Raw genomic sequence first — 12,757 nt, 5'->3', positions numbered from 1 at the left:
ATCCCAGACAGTGTCCTGGTCTCCGGGTCCACAGTATGAGGGTTAAGAAGAAATGTGTCTTTTCAAGATTTCAGTTCTTTCTTCATTCCCTTTGCCCCTCTGGGTTCAGGACACACACACACACACACACACACACACACACACACACACACACACACACACACACAGATCTCAGGATTCACACACATCAGGACATTCACAGGCACTGGCACACAGAACAATCTGGGAAGTTGGTCCTGCACTTAATTGAATTAAGGGGCTGGGTTTGGCAGGACATTGTGTATCTGAGCTGCACTTTCTTACACGAGGCAGGAGGCAGCCACTCAGGCCCCCTGAGCAAGCTGTCCCTTCCTCCTTTTCCCTCCAGCCCTCCACTTCCCTTGCCAAAGATCATACACAGGAATAGCCCTCTCAGTTGCTTGCTTTCTCCCCATGTTACTCCTTGATGCTCAGCTGGTGTAAGTTGAGGACCAGGGCCTCCTGAGAAGGTGCTTCCAGACTGAGGCTGGGGCACTGTCGGGGAGAACTAACGGGCCAGTCTCTCCGCCTGGTTCCCATCCTATATTTGCATAGGAGCTGCAAGTACTGCTGAGTAGAAAGTGGAACAGGCCAGGTGGCAGTGGCACAGGCCTTTAATCCCAGCACTCAGGAGGCAGAGGTAGGCGGATCTCTGTGAGTTGTACAGAGCAAGTTCCAAGACAGCCAGGGCTACACATAGAAATGCTGTCTGAAGGAGGGAGCGGGAGAGGGTGAAGCAGTCTTTCGGTCTTTGCCAAATTTAAACCTCTGACCACTACCTAAGAGATAGGAATGATTTGCTCTTGATATTCCAGGCCAGTAGCCCTACGAATAGGTGCAGAGCATGCCTGTGGAGGCTTGGAGGGCTGGGGCCCGAAGCCCTTCCTCACGGTAACCAGGTGGGGCAGAATGTGGTAAGCTGACAGTCCCTTAGAGTTCTGTCTCATCTGGCATGCATTCCCACTTCAGCCTCTGCTGAAGGGTCTCAGGTATCTGATCTCAGCCCAGAGTCAAGGCTCACTCTGAGAAGTCCTCACCAGAGCCTAATTTTGGTCCCTGGGAGGGCTCATCAGGAGTGAGACTAGAGGACAATCAGGCCAGCCTCCCCAGCGCCATTTCCAAGCACACCACAGCACAGCACAGTCTGGGTCCTGCCACTGCACTGCCCCGAATCCATTCAGAGGAAACCCCAAGCAAACTCCTAACAGCGGGCAGTGAAGGCACCCAGGGAGCCATGGAAGGGATCCCAGCCCTTCTGAAGCCCAGTGGGTGGGGGTTTCCTCCCTTGACTCCTGTGTGCTGGGGCTGGGGACTGACCAATGGATGAGGGAGGCAGCCAGGTCCAGCCAGACCCTTCGAAGTAATCTGTACTGCCCAGGGTCAGGGGGGCTGCAGGGCTGGCCTCACCTCGGCTAACCTCTGGGCGGAACAAAGGGGCCTTTCTCCCGCTTGCAGCCCGGGAGGGTGTGCCTGCCTGTTTCTGCCGCCCTCACAAGCACAAGCGGCGCTTTCCTGTGCCGAGGTTTTGTTTTTGTTTTTGTTTGTTTTTTCTCTTCTTGACTTCTCCATTTTTCTCCCTGTCTGACGCTCCTATTCTGGCTTTCAGTCCCCATCTTTTCACTCCTGCCATGTGGGTGGTAGAAAGATTTTTTTCTTTCCAAGAGTTACCAAGTGTAAAGACAAGTTAGCACCGAGGGTGTCCAGCGCACCTTGGGGGCACTCTTGGGGTCAACAACAGAAAACTCTCAAATGGGAAGCAGCTTACTGGGGCCCGGATGGACCCCTGCGGACCAAACACCTGGCAGCCTCACCTTCTGCTTCTCCTTGCCTCCCTTTTGGAGGCCTCCTTCCACCCCGTTCCCCACTGCAAGCTGTTCCTATTCAAGGTGTATGGCGAGCTCTGCCCTGACCACATCCGAGAATGTGCTTGTGCAGTCATGGGAGCCGCTGTCTGAGGCAGCTCCGTTCCTGATACAGATGCGAGGTCTGGTGGTCATGCTGGGTTCTTGCCCTTCCTGCTGGGCTCAGCACGTGTTCAGAGGGAACCCTGTCTGCGGAACTTCTAGGCCAGCACCCCACGGGCTCGCCCTACTGTGACCGGCAGAGGGCAGCTAGTGTTAACTCGCTGCGCCACCTAGCTACCTTGTTGGGGAGCGCAACGTGAAGCTCCTTGAGCCCCCGCAGGGTCCTCAAGGATCTTTGGCACCTGCTAGCCTGATGTATAGGTGGATTGGTGTTTGTATTCCGTAAATAGCCCGAGTTTCCCTTATATGTACGTGGTACTTTCTATGAAATCGTCCGTAGTGAAAGTCAAGTCTCCATTAACATCTCATCTTCTGTATAGGTCTAAGCTGTACTGTATTAGGAGGCCAGAGAGACTGACTAGGGGGTCTAAATAACAAGAAGGCTCAGCCTTCTTAGTCTAGGCCCAAAGTCCTTCCCAGCCCCCAGTGCCACATGAGACTTGTTGAGGCTCTTCGGGCTCTGATTAGAAAATTGGAGTTAGTCAGGCATGGTTAGTGTACGCCTTTTATCCCGACAATCTGGAGGCAGAGGCAGGCAGATCCCTGAGTTCAGGGCTAGCCTGGTCTACAGGATGAGTTTCAGGACAGCCAGGGCTACATTGTCTAAAAAAAAAAGATAATAATAACAGACAATCTTTTATTAAAACTTAAAAAAAAAAGCCAACAACACGAAACACATTTGGAGTCAAGATTCCAGGTCCTTCGTGTCTTGTGTAAATGGCTCTAGCAGGCTTTGGGCCTCCCGGGTGGAAGAGGAGCAGGCCATGAGCAGAGTACTTTCTTGCCCTGCTCTTTTCTAGGAGCCCTGGGCTCCTCTGTCCATCGAGTCCTTTGATAGGAGGCTCAGCTCAGGATTACAGGATTAAAGGTGGAAACAGGAAGGTGCTAGCTAGGAGATGCTCTGTCCCCTGGGGGGTAGGAGGGGGAGCCAGAGTAGAAGCCACAGTTGCAAGAAAGATCTAGAAAGGGCTCTTTAGAGTCTTAGAGAGGTGGTGGAGATGAAGCAGTAAGCAAAGTCAAGAGGCCTTGTCCTCCTGGAGCTGATGGAGGGTTCCCTTGAGACCCAGGCCGCCAGTCTGCCAGTGCTGACCCAGCTGGAAGTTACCCAGCGGGGAAGGTTTGAAGACAGGGCTGCTAGGCCTGTAGGTGGGAACCAAGTCCTGCTGAAACATCTGATTATGGGATGTGTTTGTGTCTGCCTTCCTTTTACCAACCAGTGTTGGTCTGCCCACAGCCAGGGCACTGCTCTGGAGGGGCTGAGGCGGGTACTCCAACGCAGCTTGCCCTGTATGGCCAGGTAAGGTGGGTGGGCTCTGCTAGGTTCCCCACTGAGCCCCAGCATTCTTTACAGGAGTAGGCCACAGGGGGAACAGGATTAGAGACGCCTAGGGTAGCAGAGGTGCAGGGGCTCATGCCCTGTCCCCCCATCTCTGTCCCGCAGGCTCCATGTCCTATGGTGAAGAAGCTGTAACTTAGGGAACCTTCTCTGCACTGAACTGAAAGGACTCACTTCTCTTTCTCCTCAGATCTTCTCCTTCCTCCTCCTCTTCCTCCTCCTCCTCCACTGAAATCTTGTGGGTGGGCATGGAGGCTCCGGGCCTGTGGGTCCCAGCTCACCCTCTGCTGCGTGCCCTTCTTTACACAGACGAGGACTGAGAAGCAGGTCACGCCGCCTTCAGCATCATTTCTCCCTGAAGCAGCGTTCTGCCCGGGTTGCCTCCTTCTCTGCCTCCTCTCCCCCTGCCTCCTCTGGCTTCCGCACAGGCCTCCTTCCCCACACTGCTTGGCCTGACCCTAATTCTTTCCCTAGCTCTTCTCCACTGCACTTTTCCTCCTGGACTAGACTTTATGTCTTCCTTGAAGCTCCTGCGGTTCCAGGCAGTCACCTATGTGACCTTCAGAGCCTCTGTTGCCCCTCTCATTCAGGTCTGGCATTAGGGACTGACTACTTCCCTCCGAGAGTAATTAGACCAAGGGCAAATGTATTTGGCTGGGGTAGAGGTGGGGGGGGTGCTGCCCAGCCCTGGGAAGGGGAAACACTATTAATAGCCTCAGGAGCAGCTGGGGATGGGGGTGGGTATCTGGCTAGCCCAGCCTAGCCTGGCCTGGCCTGGCCTGGGCAACTCAAAGGTCCAGAAAGGGCAATGCTGGAAATAGAGGGAGTGGGGTGGGGCTCAGCTTCACAGGACACACATTCCCCACCCCCACCCCCACCCCAACACTGGCTTTCTCTGGCTTGTGGTGTATTGAAGGCATTGCCCGCTGTCAGTTTCTACCCAGCACCTTGAGGAGGGGCAGGTTCTTAGGTTAGGGGGTACTTGTCTGGACCCCATTGTCATATGATCCCTGGATTCAGGCCCTTGGAAATGCTAGACACAACTGCTGGCAAATTATGGCACCAGCCAACATTGCCAGGAGTGGATTTGTCTGTAAAGAAGGCAGGACTATGGGCAGCAGGAGGTGGTGCCTGCCATCCTAGGGCACGGGTCTCTGCTTTTGGTATCTTCAGCTCTCTCAACTCCAGGAATGAGCAGGGCAGTGCAGGGCAGGTTATTGGAGCTGAAATCTCAGAATCCAAGGGCAAGCTCTGTGCTCCCCACTTCTCTTTTGGCTTTGCCTGTCTCCTGGGGTCTTTTCCCCATCCCTCCTCATGTGGTGAGCAGCCTCAGACCGTTTACTAACTAAAGACTGCTGTAGGAGGACATACCTATATTACAGGTGCATCTGGGTCTGCCCTTTAGTGGCTGAGAAACCCCTCTGCTGCTGTTAGTGAGCCAGGCCCCACTGCTCACTCCTGGGGCCTTTGGGTCACTGGTGAGCTGAAGCAGCAGATGAAGAGAAATGGCGATTGGATATAAGAATCAGGAGAGTGTGGGAAGCTGCTGCACAGAGCCAGGCTTTAGGCCAGGAGCTGTGGTCCATGTTTCTGATCCATTCCTGATCCAGGAACTCAGCAGGCAGGTGTTACCTACAGCAGGCAGGTTTTGACTGTTACCTACAGCCAAGCAACCAACGTGAACTCTGCCAAGGCCACTTGGACCAGGAGGCTCTGGAACATGGACCTTACTTGAGGTGTTCATGCCATTGCTGCCTGCCTTTGCCTAGATGTTTCTCTTTGTCTCCTTTGTGCTAGGATAAAGCCAGGGTCTCCAGATTGGTAGAGGACCCACATAGTTCTCCAGCAGTCTAGACCAGTGGTTCCTTTCTGGGCAGGTTTAGACTCAAGGGGAAGAGAAGGTGAGCCTGGACCAGGTGCCTTCTGCCTCTTCTCGACTCTCTGAGTCATCCCCTCTCTTTCGGCCTCTGTACTACCTCCTACCCTCCACCTCTGATGGGAACATTGCCTTGGTGGCAAAGCACCTCTGAGATACCCCGCTGGGATCAGTATTGCTACCTAGCAAACCGTGGGTCTGCTTGTTCATTTCTGGTCCTTGAGTTGCTGGGTCTACATGTGGGCTTACCCATGTGTTCCCAGGTGGCCCCTGTTAGGCTGGGTGTCTTTGTCTGTGACCTCACCTCCTTCCTCTCCTCTGCTGGCCTCAGCCTGTCATCTCTGAGCCCTCCATTCCCCTACCAGCTTGTCGCCCTTGTCCCACTGCTCAGTGCCCATCTCAGTCTCCAGTTCTCCCTAGATCTCTGGCAGTTGGCAGATGCCTGGCAGGGCACATCCAGCCGCTCCTGGCAGGCGAGGACCTCCCTGGAAGGCCGGACTGTCCCGGGGTAGAGGGAGATGGGAACCCCACTCTTGTTTTCTAGGAGAAAGGCCTGAGTTTGGGAACACCTTCTCCCTATATGAAGGTGGTGGTGGGAGGCTTGGTGGCTGAAGGGTGGGTGATGAGGGTTCCCGTTTCCACAACATGAGTGGTGCCGAGTAAGAGCTGAATAAGATAGCCTTCTCCTCATGTAGGACCCCGAGCTATAGAGTGAAGACAGGCTGGTGGTTTACCCTCAGCTTAGGGGACCTACAGACTCCTCCTACACGGTACCTAGGAAGCAGGGGGAGAAGATGGTGAGAGTAAAATGTCATTTTCCCATGCTATCTCTGGCCCACCAGGTCCCTGTTGTCCAGCCCACAAGAGTATTCACCTGTCTCGCCCGGTGCCTCAGCCCTCAAGTAGACCGTATGTCCCTGTGGTCTTATGACTTATTCTCTTTCCCTTCCTGAAACTTGCTCCCTCTGGAACATCCCCTACTCCCCTGGCAGGTGTCTCAGGTCAAAGCCAGAGTCCTTGATGTCTGCGAGATGAGGTGATGAGGGTATAGAGGAAGGTTGGTAGACACATGTTTCACCCTCCTTACTCACCCACAGCTCCAAGGCTGTGATTCCGGGTAGGTTCCTGCTCCTAAACCGTGAGAATCTCGAGGTGACAGAAGGGACGTCCCAGCCCCTGGACAGCTTTAGGTTGTGTGTTTATGTTAGCTTGGGCACAGGTAGGGAACATCGGGAAGGAGAGGGAGACCTGAGAAGGCCCTTGTCTCCCCAGCCCCGCCTCCCTCTGCCCTCTGGCTGCCCTGCGCTCTCAAGGACTTCCTCAGTCCAGGTCCCCAGTGTCCTGTTTGCTGAGACAGGGAGAACCCCTTTGTGACCCTTCTCCCAGCCCCCATCCATTGCGGCCCCCTCCTCAGGGTGTCTCAGATTCTCTGACTTGGGTTTCAGGAGGTACAATAGTCACATTCTGCAGCTCTGATTGCTGCAGGCTGGGCCTCTGGCTCTCCTTGAGATTGGGTTTCCTGTGCCCTGGACACTCCGGAATCACAGAGGAGGGGGGAGAGGCAGGCAGATGAGATGCAGCCCTAGGGAGGGCGGGAATGGGAACTGGAATCACACCACTGCCTGCTTCTGGACCAGCCGTTTGCCATAGTTGAAGTGCCCCTTTCTATGGCTGTTCCATCATACCCTGCCTTGTCTTGTCACTAAGAAGGGGCTGGTGGCATCTGCAGGTGGCACATGTGGCTGAGGGGATCACAAGTGTGTTCATCTGAGTGTATCCACATGTCTAGGTATGTTTTTGGAGGACAGCAGAGGCTGATCTGTGCACCCCTCCTGGCCCCTAAAGAATATGTTGGGTGAAGTCCATGGAGGCAGCTGGCCAGCGAGCTACAAGCAGCTGCCCCTTGCAGAGTGAGCTTGTTTCGCGTGGGAGCCGTGGAGTGCTGGCTGTAGTGAACAGGAATTCCTCCCTCACTTGCTAGGAGCCATAAATATATCATTTTCTGTGGTTGGATACACACACACACACACACATATATACACATACATATATACGTACTTACATACACATACAGGTGAATACATACATTAGGGTTTTGGGCAATGCTGGGTTCTGGCTATGAGAGTTTGCCCTCCAGAGCTATGCTTATGACACAGTCTTCTACACACACACACACACACACACACACTCGCTCACACGCACACACACACAGACAGAAGTGAGGGAGAAAGAGAACTGTAAGGAGCAGAGAGCGTGACAGAGGTTAGGAAAGAAAACCCATAGATAGAGAGCTGAGAGAAAGCCAAAAACAGCAGAAGCTCAGGGGCTAAGAGCAGGGACCTAAAGCGCGGTGGGAAGGGCAGCTTTATGGGGAGCTTTGTTTGTTTGTTTGTTTGTTTGTTTGTTTGTTTGTTTGTTTGGTCTGTCCCAGGAGCCATTGAGAGGCATGGGGAAAGGAGGGGCCCATGCTGGCCACTGTCAGTGGCATGCTGTCTGACATCTGCGGTTGGTCTATAAGTTGTAGCAGCAGGGAAATGACCTCTGGGATAGGCATGACTGGAGAGCAGGCGGGAAACCTACAGCCAAGGTCCTTTTGTAGAACCCACTTGGGCCCGTGCCCAGTCAATCCCAATTCATCATTTCACCTGCTCCTTCGCAGTCCTGCCTTCCAGACACCCTGTGGAGTAGCCAAGACCACTAGCAGGGATGGCCTCTGCTCATGCCTTGTATGAGCAGCCTGGGTCCTCAGAGAAAGACAAGAGCTTGCTTGTTGCAAGGTGCCTGACCTATAGCCAACCACCCAACAGTACTTAGAATGAACTGTGAGCTCTCTCCAAACCTGGCTCAGGTGGGCAGGGCCAAGCTACCTGCCCATCGAGGGCCTCTATCGAACATGGGTAGGGCTTGGTTCTCAGGTAGGTAGTTTCATTTGCCGGGCAGAGTGGGAGACACTTTGGAGCCTAGGGAAGTGTGGTTCTTCGACTCCAGGACTCAGGAGACCATTGAGTTGTCTTGGGTTGAGTCCAGGGGAGGTGGTGGTGAGCCCTTTGTCCTGGTTCTGTCTCTGGAGGAAGTGGCAGGAGCCCCGGGCTCTGTAGAAGGAGAGCGCAGAGAGGAGATGTTTTCTTTTCCCAGCCTGGGCCAGGCTGATCTGAACAGAGGAGACTGTAACCCTTGCTTCCATGGTAGCCAGACTGGAGAGGTTGAAGCAAGAAAAGCCCGCAGGAGACAGGGCCATGACAGACTAGGGGACCAGGGTAGGCTGGGCAGGGTAAGAAATGAAGCAGCACCTGCCTGCCTTGTCTGAGCCAGTATCATCCCTGTCCCTTCACTGTTCCACAGGCCACCAGCTGGCCCATTGTCCCCAGTGAGAAAGCAGACACTGGAGGGGGGTTCTGTGTGGGCCGGGACTCACCCACTGGCAGGGACTCCCAGAGAAGACTGTGGATGGGCTGGGGACAAGGAGGGAGGAAGGGGGTGGCTGAGGTGGCAAGTTAGACAAGGCAAGGCCAGGCTAGGGAAGGCCACCCTCCACCTCCAGAGCGAGAACTCAGCCCCCACTGCACCGCCTCGGGTTCCCTCCTGTGCTTTTGGCAGTGGGCAGTGGGCAAGGCCTGTGAACAGGAGATAAAGAGTTCAGGCAGAGTATTTTTTCTCACTAACCGTGGATTTGTGTGTTTGTTCAGCTGGTGGCTCTGATAAGCCCCATTCTGCCAGATAAAAGCCAAGCAGCCACGAGGCGGGGCCAGGGGAGGGGTTATTGTAAAGGGCCTTCCCTCTCTCTGCTGGGGTCCCAGGCAAAAGAGGGAGGCAAGGTGCCTGGACACTCTGTGGCATGCTGCCCTGGGGCCCAGCTGCTGGTCCCTAGGGATGTCCAGAACAGGCACAGACCTTGTTTTAAGGCATCCCAGAGAGCCCTGCCACATGGGAAAGCTGGCCGCCAGCTCTCATCTCTGGATGTCCCTTGGCTGGCCCCTGAGCCTGACCACTGAGGATCCAGTGGCCTCTCCGATTCCCTGCCATGTCTACCCAAGATGTATCCTGAGCTGACATCCTTTACTTCCAAGATACTCTTGTCCCTATTGGGCAGGGGTCCATTCTTGCTCAACTGGTAGGTCCTTGGGCCTAGACCTGGTACTCAGAGCTCCGGCTGCCTTTCAGCAAAGCTACAGTGATGCCAGGGCACCGGCTTCATTCTCCCTGCCCTATCATGGCCCAGGCAGGGATCATAAAAGCTGAGGCTAGTACAGACCTGCAGGACCCCGGCTGCAGCTGCCCTGGCTCTAGGGCTGGCTCCTCTGCCGGCGAGTCTAGATCCAGGCTTCCAGTGTTTCTGCCTTTTGTCCTGGAGTTGAGCTGAGCTTGTTGGGGGCTGGTGGTGGCGGCATTGTGGCAATGCTGGCCAAGGCCGCCAGCCATAAGATGGCTGCCAAGGTCTAAAATGGCTGCCAGCAGCGCCCAGAGCCACGCCTAGTGGCGCGTGGCAGCCAGCCTCATCCTCCCCAGCTTCTCCTGTTTGCTCCTTTCTATGAACTAATAGTAATAACAGCAGCACCCTTTTGGGAAGTGTCCTGGTTTAAAAGGATTTCCTGTCTGTCGCACTCTCCTGGAGCCCTATTTGTCTCTGCCGGCGCCGGCGCTGGCGCACCTCCATCTCTTTGTCACGTTCTCTACTCTTTTCTGTCCTTTGGCTGGATGTGCAAGCATGCTTGCACACACGTGCGTGCATACACACACACACACAAGCACACACACACACACACACACACACATGCACCCAGCTCTCCCTTTCTATTTGGCATTTTGCAGTGGGCCAGTTGTACTCCTATGGGGTGAACTCTGTGCACCCTCAAACTGACCCAGACTTGGAGGTCTTTTGGGCTGTGTCAGTCCTAGGATGGGTGGGATTCATGGCAGACTATGGGCAGCAGGGCGTGTGCCATGTATCCTCTGATGGACTCTGCATGCCAGTCTTGAGGCTCTGCCCTTCTTCAGCATACTGAGGTAGCTTCACAGTGGGGTTTCAGGAAGGCCCTAGCATAGGCCACATGCCACCTAGACCCCTTGGCTTCCATTTGGACTAGCTTGGACTGGCTTGGACTTGCATCAGACCCAGGGGTCCAGAGAGTAAGAAGGAAATCCATACTATGTGATACCAAGGTACAGCAAGGTCTCAAGATATAGCTAGAGATTATAGGAGGAGGCCCTAAGACACCCCCCCTCCATGGCACAGAGGTGACTGACTCACAGTGTCATGGAAGAATGCACCTCAGATTGGAGGGGGAAGCTTGTGGACACGTTCCTTATAATCTCTACCTCTGATTTCATAGCAAGATTTACTATTATTTTTTGGAATTGAAAAAAAAATTAAAGGACTGGGTCCATAGCTCAGTCAGTGGTAGAGCTCTGGTTTTGCACAGGTGTGGCCCTAAGTTCGATCCCCAGTACTGACAAGAAAGAAAAAAAAATTGAACAAGATGAAAGAAAAGAATATCAGGGCCCTCAAATGGAACAGCCTCCTACTTATCATACCATGAGATAGCCAGGAGCCTGTCCAGTATTCCCAGCCCCAGATGTAGAGGGCCTTGACTTTTAGAGTAGGACCTACCAACCCCACCTAGAAACCAGCAGGCTGTACATGGAACTATGGGTGAATGGCCCAGTGGCCCAGCTAGGGTGCCTGGGCCACTCCACAAAGAACCCAGCAAAGCCTTGGCCAGAACCAGGGCACAGTGTCAGATGCCACCGCTGTGGTCCTTATATATAACTGAGTCTTCACCAAGTGCCTTACAACCTACCTCAGCACCCCCACCCTCTCACCAGCTGTCATGCCCAGGCAGGCATTCTGGAGGTCCCCATCTTGCCCCTGGCACACACAAAGCTTTGGAGGACCTAGGGGGCGAGGGGGGGCTTTCTCAAGCTCGGCAAAATATTCACACACACACTCCACCCTGCCCCCAGCCCTCTGTGGCTTCCACCACACAATAGGCCCTTGTCTCAGGGCTCCCTCTGAGCAGCTGTGGCAGTGGGGCATGAGACAGCCCAGACAGACTGGCACAGAATTGGGTGGCAGCAGGGCACACCTCCCCCCTCTGGGTTGCCAGGCATTGCTGTAAGCATAAAGGTGAGATGGAGGGGCGTGAGTCCATAGGAACAGCATTAATTAATGAACTTAGGGATGGGAATGCCCCTCTGGGAGAAGGAGGGCCCCAGGGGTCTGCCCCCGTTACGAACTGTGCCCATCACTGCTTCTTCCTCCTGACTTCAGACTCTTGGTCCGTGCTATCTATCTATCCATGGCAACTCCCCCGGGGCTCATTGAGCAGTTTCTGGAGGTAGTTTGGGTTGTCACAATGAAGGTGCTATTAGCGTCTAGTAGGTAGAGGCCAGAGATGCGGCTGCACACTCTGCCCAGGGTGCCTCTCCCCCTGCCACAATGACCATTCCAGCCCAAATGTTGAGTGAAGTACTTACTGTCATTGTTCCCCCCCCCCCCGCCCATTCCCCCTGGGCTAGCCCTGGAGCCTGGGTGAACAAGGTCTTTTGCCTAGGGTCAGTGCCCAAGGCTGGAGGGTGCCTGCTTGGTCAGTAGATGTATGAAACCTTTCTCCTGACCCTTTCTCCCTTTTGTCTCTCCTGCAGAATCCGGACAATCAGATAGTTCAAACCAGCAAGGAGATGCGGACATCAAACCACTGCCCAACGGTCAGTATCTACCCCATTCTCCTTCCTTGTATTCAGCTGTCCACTGACTTGGGCTGCCACCCAAGAAGGGAGGCTTCCCCTGGTGTGTTCCCCTTTTTGGGGGACACCTGAGGGATAGTGGGGAAGCGCTGAAGGGTCGGAGTTGATCAGGGGGAGAACCCTGGGGAAATAGCTAGGCGCCCCATCATGGTCTGCCTCCACTCAACAGCCATTTTCTTTCTTTAGGGCACTTAAGTTTCCAGGACTGCTTTGTGACGTCTGGGGTCTGGAATGTGACAGAGCTGGTGAGAGTATCACAGAGTAAGTGATGTCCTCTCAGGGCCAGGGACCAGGACTAGGGTTCAGAGGTGGCTTTCAGATCTCACAGGGCTATGTTGATGACATCTTGGAGACTTTCTGTCCCTTTGGCCCTGAGAGGAGCCGTTCGTTGCCCAGAGAATCCTGTCTCTAACCTCTACTGGGGGTGGGGGGCAGGAAACCCACAACCAAAGATTCTTCCCTTATACCCCAACCAGGAAATCCCACCCAGGAAAGGGTCCTTCCCAGCAGCCTAGACATCACAGGGGCTCTTCCTGGGCTTCCAGGAAGAGGCTCAGGGTAACCTGGTCCATAGGGCCCGCAGCAGTGTATTCCAGTCTCACCAACCTCTCTGTCTTCCAGCTCCAGTTGCGACTGCATCAGGGCCCAACTTCTCACTGGCGGACCTGGAGAGCCCCAGCTACTACAACATAAATCAAGTGACCCTGGGAAGGCGGTCCATCACCTCCCCTCCTTCCACCAGGTAAACATGGACGACGG

General features: G+C 54.5%; 1 protein-coding gene across 29 annotated transcripts in view, besides 1 other annotated feature; it reads left to right on the top strand.

Annotated features, from left to right (window-relative positions):
- Nucleotides 1-12,757, top strand: part of Nfix (nuclear factor I/X) — a 96,527-nt gene that overhangs the window by 61,375 nt on the left and 22,395 nt on the right. For all 29 annotated transcript variants that reach the window (NM_010906.4, NM_001081982.3, NM_001371053.1 and 26 more), the window contains exons 3-5: nucleotides 11,897-11,959; nucleotides 12,185-12,259; nucleotides 12,620-12,740. In NM_010906.4, coding sequence (NP_035036.1) covers nucleotides 11,897-11,959; nucleotides 12,185-12,259; nucleotides 12,620-12,740 — 259 coding nt within the window. The remainder of the gene's footprint in view (nucleotides 1-11,896; nucleotides 11,960-12,184; nucleotides 12,260-12,619; nucleotides 12,741-12,757) is intronic.
- Nucleotides 7,159-10,962: an enhancer, noted in NCBI's record as "VISTA enhancer mm21". NCBI's record gives its function as "enhancer in: midbrain (mesencephalon)[6/11] | heart[6/11]" and the evidence as "EXISTENCE:transgenic organism evidence [ECO:0001131][PMID:17130149]".

This window comes from Mus musculus, chromosome 8, assembly GCF_000001635.26.
Source record: "Mus musculus strain C57BL/6J chromosome 8, GRCm38.p6 C57BL/6J".
In the NCBI taxonomy this organism is placed as follows: Eukaryota; Metazoa; Chordata; class Mammalia; order Rodentia; family Muridae; genus Mus; species Mus musculus.
The sequence above is the reverse complement of the archived record's forward strand: the minus strand, read 5'-3'. Positions and strand labels throughout refer to the sequence as shown.